This window comes from Patella vulgata, chromosome 8 (assembly GCF_932274485.2).
Source record: "Patella vulgata chromosome 8, xgPatVulg1.2, whole genome shotgun sequence".
NCBI classification, from domain to species: Eukaryota; Metazoa; Mollusca; class Gastropoda; family Patellidae; genus Patella; species Patella vulgata.
Window position 1 is genome coordinate 29,282,291 of NC_065886.2, and position 17,762 is coordinate 29,300,052.

General features: G+C 37.9%; 1 protein-coding gene across 1 annotated transcript; it reads right to left on the reverse strand.

Annotated features, from left to right (window-relative positions):
* Window positions 1-7,239: 7,239 nt before the first annotated feature.
* Window positions 7,240-12,397, reverse strand: LOC126829250 (uncharacterized). The gene is made up of 4 exons (XM_050559004.2): window positions 10,853-12,397; window positions 10,155-10,223; window positions 7,996-8,085; window positions 7,240-7,723 (listed from the first exon to the last, which is right to left on the reverse strand). Exons 1-4 carry the CDS (start codon window positions 11,975-11,977, stop codon window positions 7,622-7,624), a joined length of 1,386 nt encoding a protein of 461 aa, XP_050414961.2. The 5' UTR covers window positions 11,978-12,397; the 3' UTR covers window positions 7,240-7,621.
* Window positions 12,398-17,762: the final 5,365 nt, after the last annotated feature.

The following is a 17,762-nucleotide window of genomic DNA, read 5'->3' on the forward strand; positions in this document are numbered from 1 at the left end:
ATGCCCACATCTTTATTTACCGACATTCACTCTTAATGGGTTTATGGGAATTCAAATTCAAAGTGACACATTAGTCTATAATGTTCAATATTTTAATAGTTGCCTGCTACAGTTGTTTATTTACAATTATATCATATTTTTAAAACAGCATATTAACAATAGTAATAGCAATTAAAGACTTGACAGCTAGAAACTCTTTGATTTGGGTAAACAAGGGTAAATTATTGAATTGGATTCATCACTTATTTAACTTCAGATAGCTATGAAGCAAGCTCGATACGACTAGTATTTGATTCAAAAAACTAAGCGTTTACTAATTTTAGTTTCACATATTACTAACAGTCAACCACAAGAGAAAATTGGTTTAACGTCCTTTCGACACAAACTAATTATTTCAGTAATTCGCTTTTGCGCAGGGGGCTTTAGCAGCAGGCAGAAACCGGAGGATCCGGAGAAAACGCACCCTACTCCTTGCCACTTTCGAGCGGGGAGTCAAAACCACGCCAGACCATGTTATTTCACGCGCATGCGATAGACCCCCACCCACACCCATCCAACCACAAGATAAACAACTAAATCAAATGAAATAGACAATTTTAATTTATTCAAATTAAAGAGTCGTAGTCACCATTATACGGGGATGGGACAGGGATTATATTATTCTAATTTCGCCAATAAATATTGAGAAAAAAAAGGTTGAGTGAGAAAGAAAAGGTATGTGACATAAAAAAGTAGTGTCGGCTGTGAGGAGGATATAGTCATCACTTCATAATAAGCAAAAAAAAAGTAAGGATATTTTTCTATTTTAGTGTAACTTAGTTGTGAGGTGAGGAAGAACAGTGCGGGTCACATGGGGTAGAGTTGTGAGGAAGAACAGTATTTCCATTTAATTCTTTTATAGAGTCCAAATAATATGATGGGGCTATTAGACTTCGGCGAGTTACAAATCTCATTTTTCCTTTAGATGCCTATAAAGCATTTCATTGGTTGAGGGTTACGATCAAAGTTCAAATTCTAGTACTTGGCATTCTTAAAGTAATAGGCTTTCACGAATATGGCGCCTGATCATGACCTTAATTGGTGGAAATGAAAGATCCCCGAGATATTAACAATATATAAAACAATGTAATAGCACTTTATAATATGCAGTTATTGTCGATTAATGTTCACTGAAACATACTGGGTTTATACCAACGATTTTTACCAAAACCGAATCTAGGTTTATATGAAAAGTGTGTCTCCAGTTGTCCCTTTTTATTATTTTTAAGCACATCGTCATTTTCCATGCAAATACCACTGTCTCGATAATGTGCATCGTCCTCACGGTTAGCTTTATCTAGTTCACAGTTCGTTTTCGTTTCGCTGTTCGCATACCATTTGTTGTAGCCAAAACGTTGGATTTCCCCTTCCTTTGTCATCGAAACCGTTTTAATGTTGCCGTCCTGTTGAGATTTGTATACATCAGAATTTTCACTGTCATACAGCAGATTGTCAATGGATGATCTCGATTGCTTGAGACTTGAACCTTCAGACGCACAGCTACCACTTCCGTCATAATAACCACTCGAATCCAGATTGTCTTTGGATTGCCACTTTCGATGCTGGGCTATGGAATGGTATTCACTGGAATGGCAGGACAGACTCGCATACGATTCGTTTTCATCTGAACAATCACTTGAATCACTGCTGGAATCAAACCAGGTTTCTTCAATTCGTTTTAATAACACACGCCTATGATTAATATTTCTCTGTGATGCAGATAAACGGGACATTCTGTTGCGGAATGGCTGTGCCCTTGACGTGCTCCTTGTGCACAAGTATGCGGTTTCCTGTCTTCTAGACTTCTGGGGACTGTCTTGAAAACTATCACAATCAGAATCAGATTCACACGATGAATCACTGCAATACTCCAAACAATTACTGCAATCGTTATGTTTTCTCGAATTTCGAGATTGGCTCGACCGCAGTGGCGACGTCTCATCGCAGGACGAACTTTCTGATGATTCGTAATCTTCAAAGTGGAACCGAAGAGACGCGGCGGAAGCCATGGGTAATATTCTGTAAAATAAACGATTGTTAACTAGTCACGTGCTAAACTAACCTCAACTATTGGGAAATGAAATGAATTTTGTTATACGTCCTACTTGTTGACAGGGAAATGAAATGAAATGGGGTTTAACGTCCTACTGTTCTGCTCCTAACCTGAGCTAATGAAGACGGGCATACGCCATACAGTGTGCTATGAGTGAAATTTTCCCCGGGCAGCGGCGCTACGGCCTACTCTTAGATCGAATTCCAACTGCCAAGGGATCTTTTACGTGCACGCCAATGTGTACACGGGACCTCGTTATTTCGTCCCACCCGAACGACTAGACAGCTGTCCTTGTAAGGCCCTCCGTCCTGTATCACTGACAAGGGGAAACCACGCCGGAAAATCGGGATGAACTTTCTCGGCCAATGCAAGGATTGAACACCCGACCTCCAGGAAAGACGGGAAATGACTGGGATGAAAACAAAATAGTTGTTCACATAATGTACTGCTTTTTTTTATTTTGAGGATGGGGGGGGGGGAATTTGTGAACGCGTGAGCTTTAGATCATAAGGTCTGTCGTTGACTCTGTCATTGAGTCAAAGTGGCGTGGCTTCGTTTCCCAGTATGTGTACGTGACAAGGAGTAGTGACGTCGTACTAACCTCGTGGGTTTCTTGATTTCATGAAATTGGGGTTTCTTGATTTCATGAAATTGATATGTACGTATGTTTGTGATTTCTGCGTGTTGTGTCTTGTCCGTAGATTTGGTTTGTGTAAATTATGTGTGGTGATTTATCCCATTTCATTCTCTCTTTTTTTTTTTTTTTTTTTTTTTCTATTCACGCTTTTAATGATTTTTTAGATATTTTACAAAATATTTCATCTAATTAATTTGATGCCATTAGGAACATGGTTTTCAGAAGAAAGGGGGTCCATTTTGGGGAGATATCACTACATATTCTGGTTCTAATAGCAAAAGTGTTACTTACTTGATAATGTAATTTCGATGTACTTTACTGTTAATGGTTGATTTTCGTAGCAAGTTCCAAAGTTACAGATAACTTTTTAACTATAGATGTCATGGGTTACACTTCAACAAAATGTATATACTGATGCGTATAATAAGATGTCACAGGAAGAGAATAAAAATAGTTTCAGAAACGAGAGTTTTATATTAATGCAAAACGCGCTAGAAAAACATGCAAACGTAAGCTATTTACGACTTATTATCAAGTTAAATATCCACTTCAAGCCAATCAAAGGACAGGTTGCAATAAATAGGACCCGATTGCCCCCCTTTCGTTCGCCAATCAACGTAAGCCGAATTAAGTGAATTAAGTTTAATGAGTTGAGGTATAATTAGAACTGAGTTGTAAATGTATATAAACGATGTATGCATGGTAATAGAATTAATCTTATTAATCCAAGCGGTGTAGTTTTAACTAAGAGGATTAATTTACTGGTAGATAGAGTCGTACTCAGTACCTGTGGTTTCAATATTTACTCGTTCATTTATTTAAATATAGTATTTGTTACTATTAACGATAATAATAGCTCGTAAAATAATTATTATTAAAAAAACCGTTGATTCACCTTTATTAATCCGAGAGTAATATTAACATTTTATTGTTACATGGGGAAACAGCAGGCGTCCAAAACAAATGCCGCCCCCAGGCTTTAATCAGCTAGACCCATGTTTTAACTTGATTATATTATAAGACGATGACCCGCCTACTCTTCTTACAACAGCGAATTTTAACACCGTGTTTGGGGGTGGGGTGGCATTTGTATACACAAAAGCTATTTTATGTTTTCACCCCCCCCCCCCCGCGTTTATTTTATAATATCGTGCATAATGTATTGAACGTTAAATTTGTAATAAACAAAAACAACAACGCTTAAACGATATAACGAAAACACGTATAACAACATAAACAAAAACGCTTAAACAATATAATGAAAACAAGCATAACAACTGTTAGTCCCGGAATGAACCAGGTCATATACGCTTGTAATATAGTTATTTTATCGGGAACAAAGGGCTGAATATTTTTTGGAGGGTCTAGAGCACTTAGGGATCTAACTACCAATTGTCATATTTTAAACTATTGAGTTGGCCATATTCTTTGACTCGTAATGTATTTCGTGTCAAGGGATCTTTTGTGTAGCGGAATTATTAATGCCAGGGGGATGATTAAAACATTCATGGTCTAAGGGCTCCGAAGTTGATTGTGGTATAGTGATATATCTGTAGTTGGAGCAACTGTCTTCTCAATGTTAATAATGGGACCGTGATCTTTGAGTTATAAGCAAATATTTAAAGTTTCAGCAAATCTTATTAAAATTGTGACCTCTAGGGGTCCACAAGCTATAGTGGGATTTTTCGTACAATGGTGTCGCCATAATCCATGAAGTTATGATCCGATACATGCCAATATCGAAAGGAACTGCGATCTTTGGGATATAAAGCCATAATTAAAGGTTCGGCAAAAGCAGATAAAAGTGTGACCTGTAGAGTTTGGAGATTAGTATGGCGATTATTTGATTATATTTTAAAAATACGAAGATTAAAGGCATCTATATTATTTTTTTTTTAAATAAGACACCACGATTGGACCAGACAGTTTCTCGGAGGTTTCATAGATTAATTGATGAGATTATAGTAAGGCTAATCTATAATCTCCTTTGTGTAAATATTTACATAGGATATTTATTTTATAACCTGATAATAATCATAGATTAAATCGACCGGCTATGAATGGAATATCGTAATAAACCCAACAATAATAAATACACTACACACGTAATATCATTGCATCAACTATATTATAATGTAGTAAATATTTTCAGTTACCATTATATCAATGAATCAAGAAATCTTTTGGAAATGAAATTAAATGAAATAGAATTTAATGTCCTGTACCGACTGTGCTAATAGAGATGGACATACGCCATCATGTGTGCAATATGAGGGGATTCTGCATAGACAGGGGCGCTACGGCCTACTCTTATTTCTAATTCCAACTGTCAAGGGTTCCTTTTCATGCACAAAATTGGTGTTTCGTCCCAGTAGACACTGTTCCTTGTCCGGTACTCCGTCTTGCGCCACTGACAAGGCGAAACCACGCCGGAAAACCCGGGGAACTTTCTCTTCCAACTACGGGAGCGAACCTGAGACTTTCTGGTTACCGAGCCTTTGACTTACTCACCGAGCCACCGCCACTCCCGATGATCTGGAAGCTTGGCCCGATATAAAGCTAGATTACTTCAAAGATATCAAAAATAGCTTACTTGTGGGCGTAAAATATTTCATAATTTTATAAACTAAACTAATCATTACCTATTTCTATTTATTTATTCATTTTCATGCATAACGTAATGAGTTGTTACTATATATTTTATTATCAATCGATATGGCAATATTAGGGAAAATGAACGTCAAAGAAGCCTATTTATCTATTGTATAAATATCTAGAATAATTTGCTTTTGTACGTAAAATATTTTATTATTTTTGACAGAAAAATATCGTCATGTCTGTCGGGTTATGAAAAGGGAGAGATTTTAAATGTCCCCAATCAGCCCTCATACTAGTCATACAATTGTAAACAGCGCCATCTGTTACCCAAATGAGCGTTAAAATTATGACACCTTTATCGCGTAACATTTGTGAAATATCAAAATGTTAACGAAACGAAACCGACTGCAATAAATTAAAAGTAATAATGGAAAAGAATAAAATACAAAATTCTAACGGCAATATTTAAGAAATAAGTCATATAAATTAGCATTTTTACACGATGTGTAAGTAGCCAATTTAACATGTGTTAGTAAGAATTTACATGCATAGAAGTAAGCATGTTGGCATACACATTACTAGGTTAGAGAAATTCCGCTCCATACAGACGACCGCCCAGTTCGCAAGTTACACTCCCGACTTATTGCACTTTCATCAATGTTATGTTTCAGACATTAGGATAACAAATCTGATCGGAAGATAGCAATTGCAAAGCGGCATAATTGCATTTGACTTTCTGGAGTTTTGACATTTGGCGTCGTGAAAATTTTCTGGTCCTTGGAGGAGACCACTATTTTTTTTATTTATGAATCTTTTGCAAATTTTATGATTTCTTTTTGTTATGACTTTAAATTAATTAATCTATACCTAGCTATAGGATAATGATTCATCAGAGAGTTAGGGCCCTTGCATAGCGTAATTGTTCTTACCCCTCTCCAAAGGCCATACTATTAGGTCCATTCCAGCAGTATTGATGCCAGACATAACCAAAGTTAATGTCCATATTAATGGAAGAATATCCAAGACTGTCGTGTTTCTTGTGGGATTTTTAAAACCTTTCGAAAATAATTGAAAATGAATTCAACCAACAAAAATAACTGGATTTACAGTGTTTGCTTATCTAGACAGTCGCGATATAGCCTACTCTTACATAGTATTCCAACTACCAGTGGTTCATCTACGTGTACGTCAATTATGCAAGGGACCTCCTTTGTGGTCAGATCCGAATGACTATACATATTCCCTTGCCATACCCTCCATGTTGCACAACTGACATGGTGGAAGCACGCTGGTAAATCCCGATGAACTTAATTCTTGGCCAACACCGGGATTAAACACCTTCACCACAGAGGCATAAGTTGGTTCTGACAAAAGACTTTCGTGAAATATCTAAACTCAATCTGATTAAAACAAAGGTCCTATATCGTTTCGTTTTTATTTTATAGTTCAAAATTTTCTTTTGCTTGTCTTTACTATTCTAGGATCTGGAAGAGTTGTTTATAACCCGCGTTCTGGTTGATGTGAGTGATTAGTCAATGAAACGGTCTGTTGCGGCCAGTTCTTGGTGTGCATTGCACGGAACTGTGGGTATCCCAGTAGAAACATCAACGCTGATTGGTTAATCAAAAGTATGGGGTCAAAAGGCGCTCGTGTGGCCCTGACGCGACCTCCTACTACATCTGGTCAGATCTCTATGCAGTGGAGGCCGTCAAAAGTATAAAAAAAACGAAACGAAATACAGATCTCTATTTGAATCAGATGGACCTACATCGAATTCGTGCCTACATTATAATGGTTTAAAGGTCAGAAAGTTTCACTACACATCTAGAATTAAACAAAACTGACTAATTAATGGATTAAGTTTTTTTTATTGAAAAATGCTTATTTCGGTCAGACGATCTAGACATTTCCACATTATCGAATAAATGGTAGATGGATTTAATAACTTGGTTTAAATGATATTTGACTCGATATTATTACATATAATCATCAAAGTATTCAGTCTAAAGTAGACGAAAACAACCAAAATTCTAATAAATATCATTATGGTAGTTAATTGTTTTCGGTGAAAGTGAGAGTCTATTAAAGGGTTGTAGGTTGAACATTTAAGCTAAATAATACTAATAACCAAAACAAAAAAGAAAAGAAAAAACTAAAGTGGGTTGTCGGTCATCAATAATGGGGTGAATAGTATTTACAACTGGCAGTTTAAATATCCGAAAATTAGCCGAAGTCTTCCAGGAAATGGAGGAATGGGGTGTGCTATTGATAATAACAAAACAACAACAGTAGTTTCACTGGACGAATGTAGCATTTAGGTAATTAGGAGCACTGGTATCCGCAGTCTGGGCAAATTGAAAAATTACTATAGCATAGGTTAACAAGGTGCCAAATATCTGTAAACAAAACAAAAAATATACAATGAAATTGACAAATGACTAAAAATGAGGGGCGAGAAGGTTTTGTGGAAGCAGACGTTGTTCAAGAAGTAGCCCAAGAAATATTACTCTAATATGGATAAATAGATATGTTATACGTATTTCACGTATGTTCTTGGTCTTTTAACAGGAGATAACAAAGCCTTGAATCGGCATTAACCTTCCTGAATATGTGAGCAGTCATATCGTGCATTCCAAAGAAGTAAGTGTGACTTGGATCGTAGTCTTACCGTAAACATAGTTGTAGTGTCTATAGTGACCACGTCACACACAGTAAATCCAATAGGTGATGAATTCAATCTAGCTGTTAACAACGAAACCTAAAACATAAACACAGAATAGAACATTAATATGTAATTTCACAAAACAACCAGCGGCTACCAGGCAGGATACGACCACATTTTACATAGATGGATAGAGAACTCAACCATCCTTAGGGTGTAAAGGTGATATATTCAAACGTTTTTTTTTTAAATCGGATAATAATTGTGACCTCTAGAGGTACCTCAAGCTAAAAACGCGATTTTTCGTACAATCAGTGGCCATAATTCTGGAAGTTACAATCCGATGTGAGCGAATATCGGCAGGAATCAAGATCGTTGGGTTATAAACTTTTATTTCAAATTTCATCAAAATCAGAAGAAAATTGTGACCTCTAGAGGGTCCACAACATTCATATACCTTATTTTTACGCTATTTGAGTACGAGGGGCGGCCATTTTGTCTGTCAGTGTTGGTCCTATGTTTACGAAATTCAAAATCAAGCATCCTTAGGGTGCAACGGTGATATATTCAAACGGTTTTTTAAATCGGATAAAAATTATGACTTCTATGGGGTCCACAAGCTAAAAACGCGACTTTTCGTACAATCAGGGACCATAGTTCAGGAAGTTACGGTCCGATATGTGCGAATATCGAAAGGAACCGAGTTCTTTGGGTTATAAACTTGCATTTCAAGTTTCATCAAAATCAGAAGAAAATTGTAACCTCTAGAGGGTCCACAACCTTGATATACCATATTTTAACTGTTTTGATCCGAATTTCACGAAATTCTAACTCAACCAGCCTTAGGGTGTAAAGGTGATATATTCAAACGGTTTTTTTTAAATCGGATAATAATTGTGACCTCTAGAGGGACCTCAAGCTACAAACGCGAGGTTCCGTACAATCAGGGGCCATAATTCAGGAAGTTACAGTCCGATATGTGCGAATATCGACAGGAACCGAGATCTTTGGGTTATAAACTTACATTTCAAGTTTCATCAAAATCAGAGGGAAGAAAATTGTGACCTCTAGAGAGTCCACAACCAGATTAGATAAAGAGCGGACAGTTCTCGCTATATTAGTTACAAAATATATAATAAAAACAGAAAATGCTGAGAATTTCAGTCAAATTGCTTCACTCTAAACCAGGGTGGGACGATTTAGCCAATACTACCCGATACCACCTCAATATCATCACATACTACCCAATATTACAACATTTGAAGTACATTTTCACGAACTCGGCCATCCCTAGGGTGTAAAGGTGATATACTAAAGTGTTTTTTTTAAATCGGATAAAAATTATGACCTCTATACGGTCCACAAGTTAAAAACGCGATTTTTCGTACAATTAGGAGTCATAATTCAGGAAGTTACGATAAGCGCGAATATCGAATGGAACCGACATCTTTGGGTTATAAACTTACATTTCAAGTTTCAACAAAATCGGATAGAAATTGTGACCTCTATAGGGTCCACAAGCTAAAAACATTTTTTTTCTTGCAATCAGGGGGCCATAATACATGCCAATATCGAAAGGAATCGGGATCTTTTGGAGATAAACCTATATTTCAAGTTTCGTCAAAATTGGATAAGAATTGTGACCTGTAGAGTGTCCACAAACAATTGTGGACGGACGGACGAACGTCCGGACGTCGACGGACAGGGGTGGCGGCAATATACTTCCACATGAAAATGTGGGCGTATAAAAATATCTGGTGGTTAGGTGATTCAGCAGCTTACTCGCTACGGCTCCTAGATCAGAAGAGAGTAGCTACTTTATTATCCTCATTTAATATCAGTAACAAAACGCAGTTATTTTTTTTAAATATCAGTCTAATTTGATAGGTTCCTAAAACTTTTATTTAGCTCGACAAGGCTATTAGAAGTAAAATTAAAATATTAGAGAAAAAACACTAAAAATTAAATTTTTGGCTAAAGTGCTTCCGTCGTTATCAACCGAATTGTCAGGCCATTTTAATGCGTTACTATGCTGTTACAATAACGTTACGACATAACAGAACAAAATGACATAATGTAAAATATAAAAACTAAAACGAAATAATATTAATTACCGTGGAAATTAAATTGATATTAACTATAAAAGTTATAAACTTGACTCTTACCGTGGACAATAAATTGACTGAAGAATTCTTCATGTTAATTTTCATCACGTATTCAAGAGGTTTCTTTATCTGAAAGAAAATGTGAGAGCAAAATGGGTTTCCACTCGACATATACTAGGTAATTTCGGAACTAATGTATGGTTTATTTATTATTTTGTCAATAACAGACTTGTGCATAGTGGTCTATGACAATGGCAGGAAACAGGAGGACCCTGGGAAAATACCGAAAGTTGGATCCACTCCTTGTCACGTACACGTGTGGGATCGAAACCCTACCAATAGACTAAATTACAGATCTTATGATCTAAAGAGTTAAACTATTCCCACCCTCCTCTCGCTGGAATGAAAGGGTTCCGTACACGGACCGAACGTATATCGTAATTATCTTCCCTCGGTTCTGCTATATGGAAGCGTTGCATTTGTGTCTGTTAAGATAATGTATTCATCTGTCAAAAAACTAATTACTCTTAGGATTGATATTTTCTTTATTACCCGAGTTGTTCGTTGTTTCCTAGAGTCCAGATAAGCACCAGTTCTTCTCTATGTAAAGAATATACATTTCCGGCTTCTTCTATCAAACCGATGAAGTAACTTTAACTTAATTCCAAGAAGTATAGGCCGTGACGTTTTAGATTTGTTCATTTGAAGTGGCAGAGCAAAAGCTCTTCCATGATTTGAATTTACTGTAACATAATTACCTTTAGACTTAGATAGGCCCCAGCTAAAAGATTCCACAAAAGAGATGAAGAGTTATACATGGATATAGCACATATGATCATCAGCATGGGTGTATTGGCACTATCCTTTATGATTCCATACACCAGCAAGAAAATAACGGGAAGAGATGTGAAATATAAGGAAACAATAAAGTGCTCCAGTACATCGTTAGCTGCAGCTAAAATATCCAGTAAACCTTCAAAGCGGTTTCTTATAGTCTCCAGTTCCTCTTCCGATTGTTTGTGAAAATAAGTCAAATAATCAGTAGTTTCATCTTGCAGTTTTTTCAAATATTTATCTGTTCTGTCTTGAGAGTTGGAAATTCTAGGTTCTTCACAGCTGTCCACGTTTACATTCTTCTGTGCCAAATCTTTAGCTAATTCCTGGACATTTATGATTTTAGGATTGTTTGGTTCAGACCTCTTTAATATTAATTCTTTTATTGCTCTGTCAATGTCGCCAAATTCCGTTATAAGGATGTACCAAATTAGAAAGAAGATAACACTCAGCACTAACTGCAACCCAGACGAGCGCAGGCTCTCAAAGCCGAAGAATAAAATACCCAACAGGGAATTTAATGGCGTGTTGTGGTTGAAGGGCCAAAATATGCCTGCAATCTCTCTCAGAATCGACGAGTCAAATGAATAATATACAGCCGAAACTGCCATTAATGGCGTCACTACACAAACGACAACTTCAGTGAATCGGATAAGCTTAATTATTTGTGAAACTCGGCAGAACTCCCCAAAGCATGATCGATAGTTGTCTAATATTTTCATCAATAAAGCGAAATGTTTCATGATTCTATAACAAGCTCTCATGTAAAAATATGCTATACCTGTATGATAAATTAGTATGCCCACAGAAACAATATAACATGTAACATTCATGGAATGCACCACCACCCATAGCTGTCTAACTAATGACATTAGATTGAAAATAGCAAGAATAATCATATAGCCCCAATAAGAAATTCTCTTCCACGATCTGCGTTCTTCTGGTAGATAAATCCCAACGATTCTCATTAACTGTATAATTTTCCTGAACATCTGTTTGGCTGGAATAAACTTTTTATCAGCGTTACCCCTGATCTTATTTCTCTTCATTATTGAAGGAATGTCGAAGTTCGGGTTACCGGTTAACAACTTTGGAATGTTTGCTGTATGTATGAAGTACTATGCCTCAGCAAGCTGGGTTACTAGTTGAAACTGTGCACCCTTAACCTCAAAATAATGAAGTTTGTTCTTTCACATCCAGTATGCCACAGTGCATCCATCGGGTGATAAATAGAAGGCAACTTGAAAGTGTGTGAAAAGAAATAAACGCAATTAATTATTAGGTGTTATGATAGACCTGCGATTTCCAATATAGCTTGGAAACGTCGACTCCTAGCACTTATTCATATTTGGTTATATCACAATAAAGTATTCTTTGCGAGCTTCTGAATGACCATTTGAAGTTGTATTTTTCGGTTTCATCCAGCACAGAGACGTGCGACTGCATAGACAATCATCCATAACACCATATTTAAATCATGTCCCGCGTCTTCTGTCGGGCAAGGCTTTAATTTGACTCGTTAAGAGCGTACACATGCAACTTTATACATATTGATTACCGATCTAAAAAAAAACGATATTCAAATTACGTTTGTAATGTAACATGCTTTGTTATATCAGACAAGGCTGTATTTGCCCCAAGAGACTACCAACACGAAGATATATATGGATTAGCCTACCAAGGGAAAAGAGATAATCGTGTATTTGTATCATGGATATAGTTAATGTAACTCTATTGTAATACTCCATTAATTGCTTTATTTCTCATGTGTCACGTCCATTACCGCCGTTGTAATAAATAAAATAAAACACTGGTATTGTTGGCGAAATTTGATATACTAAGGTTAGGAAAAGTCAGGCCGACATACTTGTGGAACGCTACTTTACCTTCTGGGCAGAGGTCTCAAATAAGCTAGGCGCAATTGATAATTAGTTCCGGTGTAGGATATTAAGTGGTCTTAACTACTTGGGGAATTCTCAGGTAGTATCCTCTCTTCTTGCGTCTTGCCACAATAACGTCTACAAGGGGTTTGGTAGGCGAGAAAATGCAAAATATTAACATCGGAAATATGAGTATTGTGCGATAAAGCGAAATCTGTGCAATACTACTCACTAACCGACCTAGAAACTTAAAAATGTATTTTTTAAGATTTAGAGCTGACAGTTCTCTCTAAAAATAGAAAATGAAAAGGGGATATGTTGAAAATTTCAGTCAAATTACTTCATTCTGAGCTTAGTTAGGTCTGTATGGATACCACTGTTACGGTACTAAACAATGTCTTGATTATCCATTTTAATAAAATCATTAACTGCCAATCGTTTTTAAATCCGCTGAAAATCGCGAGCATCCGATGATGTAGAGAGTTGATCCAGGTCTTGTCATGTTAATAAATGTCTAATAAATACTATATATAACATTTAATATATAAAATTTATATAACATGCAACAGGTTGATTTGGCTCTTACACAAGGGAAATGTTGATATACCCGATGATGTAGAGAGTTGATCCAGGTCTTGTCATGTTAATAAATGTCTAATTAATAATATATATAACATTTAATATATACAATTTATATAATATGCAATAGGTTGTTTTGGCTCTTACACTAAGGAAATGTGAATTTCGTGAACGCCAGATAGCGATTGCTACGTTAAAAAGAAAATGATATTGTCCTAGTCAAACAGACAGGATAGTGATAGTGCTTGCTATAAGGTAAATTTGAAAGCTATATTGACCTAGACATAAGAGACACGATTGTCATAGTTGGAAGAACCATCATTATGTGTTAGCACGGTATTCGTGAGGACACGGGATACCGTTTCATAATTTCTATGAAATAACCCACCAACGTGTATAAGGACACCCCCACCGTATGATAAAGAGACATGGGGTATAACGTCCACTTAACAAAACTAGTCTATTTCGGGACTAACATATGGTTCAGTTTTTTTCAATAATTCGCTTGTGCGTTGACATGCTACCATACTCCTTGTAATAACCACGGTATTTGACTCAATGACAGAGATGATGATCTAATGCCCACGCGATAAACCATTCGGGAACCCAACCCATTGTATAAGATTTAGGTAACGAAATGGCAGTTCTCGCTATATTAGTGAGAAAATAGATAATAAAAAGAAAAAATTGTTCAAAAGTTCAGTCAAATCACTCCATTCTGAGCAGAGTTATCGTCGTTGGAAGAACAGGGTTTGGCATGTAAATAAATGTCTAATTAATTATTTATATTGAGGCCGAGCGAAATATCTGTATTAGGCAGATTTAGCACTTGAATAATGCATCTTTATGCTAGAATAGCATTGGCTGATTGTAATTGGTCGAAAATAAAATGTTTCCAGCCAAACAGATAACTTCAACTAACATCCAGGGTCACATGGACATTTATTCCTAGCAACACAGACATATCCCGACAGATTGTTGAAAATAAATATAAGGGGTTACCGATCGACAGAATTTAATGATGTTAAGTTTTTCGCTAATGGTCGAACGTCCATATTACAATGAATTTCTAATTTGACGTTACGTTTTCGCTAATGGTTAAAATTACAATAAATACTTAAAATGATGTGAAAGGTAAGATAAGATAAAGAGCTGACAGTTCACGCTATATTAGTTACAAAATATAATAAAAACAGAAAATGCTGAGAATTTCAGTCAAATTGCTTCACTCTAAACCAGGGTGGGACGATTTAGCCAATACTACCCAATACCACCTCAATATCATCACATACTTCCCAACCAACACTACAACATTTGAAGTACCTTTCCCGCGATATAACTCTCCATTTATATTGGTGATAAAATAAGTTGTTACTTATTGGAAAATGTCTCTCGCGAACGCAGCCACCTGCACGTGAATCCTGCCACCCATGTGTTGCACACACCAAAGTTTCAAACAACCACAAGCATTGGGTATCGGTATCGACCTCATTATCACTTTTTTGCACTTCTGATTGACAATGGTACGAAGGAGAATTTCCGATCCATGGAGATGGCAGATCATTGGACTTCATCGGACAGGCCTTTCTTACAAGGAAATTGCAATGAGAACTCAGTTTCACTACACCTTAATAAGCCGTCTGGTGAGGAAGCATGTTAGATGCCAGCCTTTTGGTTCAAGCACCCTTCTGAAACAGGCTTGATTACCTCATCGGCGCTTGAGCAAACAGACTGAGAAACCGCCTCAAAGCTGCTGGATTAAGAGCCAGAAGGGTCATCAGGCGTCCACAGCTCACAAATACCAACAAGCGTCAGCATAGGTTATGGTGTGAGCACAGGCAGAGGTGGAACCTAAGATCATGGAGGAGAATACACTGGAGCGACGAAAGTAGTTTTCTCCTGCATGCTGTTGATAGGAGAGCCCGCGTATGCAGGACTAGGAATACACATCTTGCCCCCAGGAACATTTTGCCAAGAGTACCATTTGGCTGGGGATCCGTATTGGTTTGGGGTGGCTTCTCCTACGACTGTAGACTGGATTTGGTGACTATACAAGGTTCACTCACAGGCGCTCGATACATTCAGCAGGTTCTGGATCGTGAAAGTATTGATCATTTCGATGACCACTGACTTGCCACAAGACCCTTGTTCATGGACGACAATGCACGACCTCGTCGTTCACGTGCTGTAAACCAACATCTGGCAAATACTGCTGTGACACGAATTCCATGGCCAGCAATGTCTTCTGATTTGAACCCAATCGAACATGTTTGGGACATCATGGGCCGTCGGGTACAAAGAACGAATCATCCTCCACAAAACCTGAGGAAACTAATTGTTCCAGTTGTAGTGAGGTTTTTTTTGTTTGTTTTTTTAACATACCCCCCCCCCCCCCCACACACACACACACCAAACAAATACTGCAGTCTCTTTACAACACATGTATAGGTTACGTTTAAATATCAATTCACAGACGAAGTTACTGAAAATTATGTTAACTTCCGTTTTATCAACAGTCAACGTTAACGGTACAGTTGAACTTCAGAAACGTCTAAAAATAACATGGGCCTTTTAATTGCTTCACTACAAGTGTGACCCAAAGATCACCCACAGATCATGTTAGACTGCGAAGAATTTGCATTTTTACGGGAATACTAGGAACAGCATAGGCAATCATACCCCATTTACCTGCTCAGATATGAATTCGACAACCCCGAGAAACTTTAGTTTAATGTATTACATAATCACATTACTTACATCTACTATATTAACATATGTTTACGGTTATATCTGAATTAAGTGAATCCGAAAATCCATTTTCAATGTACTACACTCCTATATGATATTCCCGGCAAAATGTGCCCCTATTTTTAAAGAGCCCCCCCCCCCCCACCCTTTAGCGGCATTAGCCGTCAATTTGAGAGGGATACCCATGCTTATTTGATTCAGCTGGTCGAATTCTTATACACTCGAAGCCATTAAAAACGCAATGCCTAATTCGTGAAATATTTCTGGTAAACGATTTTTTGGGCTTTCCTATACTATGGCCCATAGGTGAAACTTGTGATGGGTCTCCTTTTGTGGAGTTCTGGGTTTGAACCCAATATGAGTTCTCGGTATAAACTTTGTTCGTGCAAACGCAATACTTGTCTTTTTTACGATTTTAAGCAGTCCCATATCACACGTTTTGCACGTGCATTCCCTGCACTCTGGCCCTTTAAATACAGATCAAAATTGCAACATTCATCACTTCGGAGAAATGCCACGCCTTACACTAGAAAACAGGAACAGAGCTATTGACATGCTGGATCAGGGAGCTTCACGGGTAGCCGTCGCCAGACACTTTAATGTCCACCCATCTACCATTGCTCGCCTCAGACAACGCTTCCACGCCACTGGAAGCGTTGCCGATCGATCCCGACCTGGAGCTAGGCCTGTAACAACCGCTGCTCAAGATCGCCACATCCGACTATAGCATCTGCGCAACAGATTCCAGTCAGCTACTGCTACTGCCAGGGGAACTGATGGAACACGGCAACGTCAGATCAGCCCTGAAACAGTCCGAAGGCGCCTGACTGCACTTGGGTTACGCTGCTGTCGACCTTACCAAGTCAAATCCTTTTGCATCGCCATCCACTTTCCAGACAGTAATGGGCCACAAATCAGAGGTATCTGCACAACACACCATGGCGAAATGTCATCTTCTCGGATGAATCCCGATTCAACCTCATTTTTCCTGATGGACGTCACCGTATCTACCGACGTCGACACGAACGCTTTGCTGGTAACTGCGTGCTGTAAAAGGATCGTTTCGGGGAAGGTGGCCTCATGGTTTGGGCCGCTATCAACGTCAACTTCCGGTCTCAGTTGGTAGTGGTCAAAGGCAATCTCAACGCTCAACATTATGTTGACGCCATCCTTTGTCCGGTGTTGCTTCCATTTCTGGCTCAACATTGCGTCCGTCGACAGATGGTTTTCCAGCATGACAACGCTCGACCACACGCTGCCAGGTTGACAAGAGACTTTCTGGGCATGTACGTGTTATGGATTGGCCCGCTATGAACCCGATCGAACACCTTTGGGATGAACTTGGACGACGGGTTCGAACTCAAGCCGTGCCACCACGAACTGTTGCAGAGTTGGCACAGGCACTCAAAAATCATTGGCAAACAATCCCACAGCGTGTGGTGAGACATACCCAATATTGACTTCAGCTGACCCCTGCTTGGTTTCATGGTTCTCTGACGTTTCGGTTTTGTGCATTTGTAATGAATTCTTTCATTGAAATTATCCACAGATGCTTGTTAACTCGATTTTGTCAATTGTTATGTACATTTGTTAAAAGTTGTTGCAGTAAATAAACTTTGAATTTGAC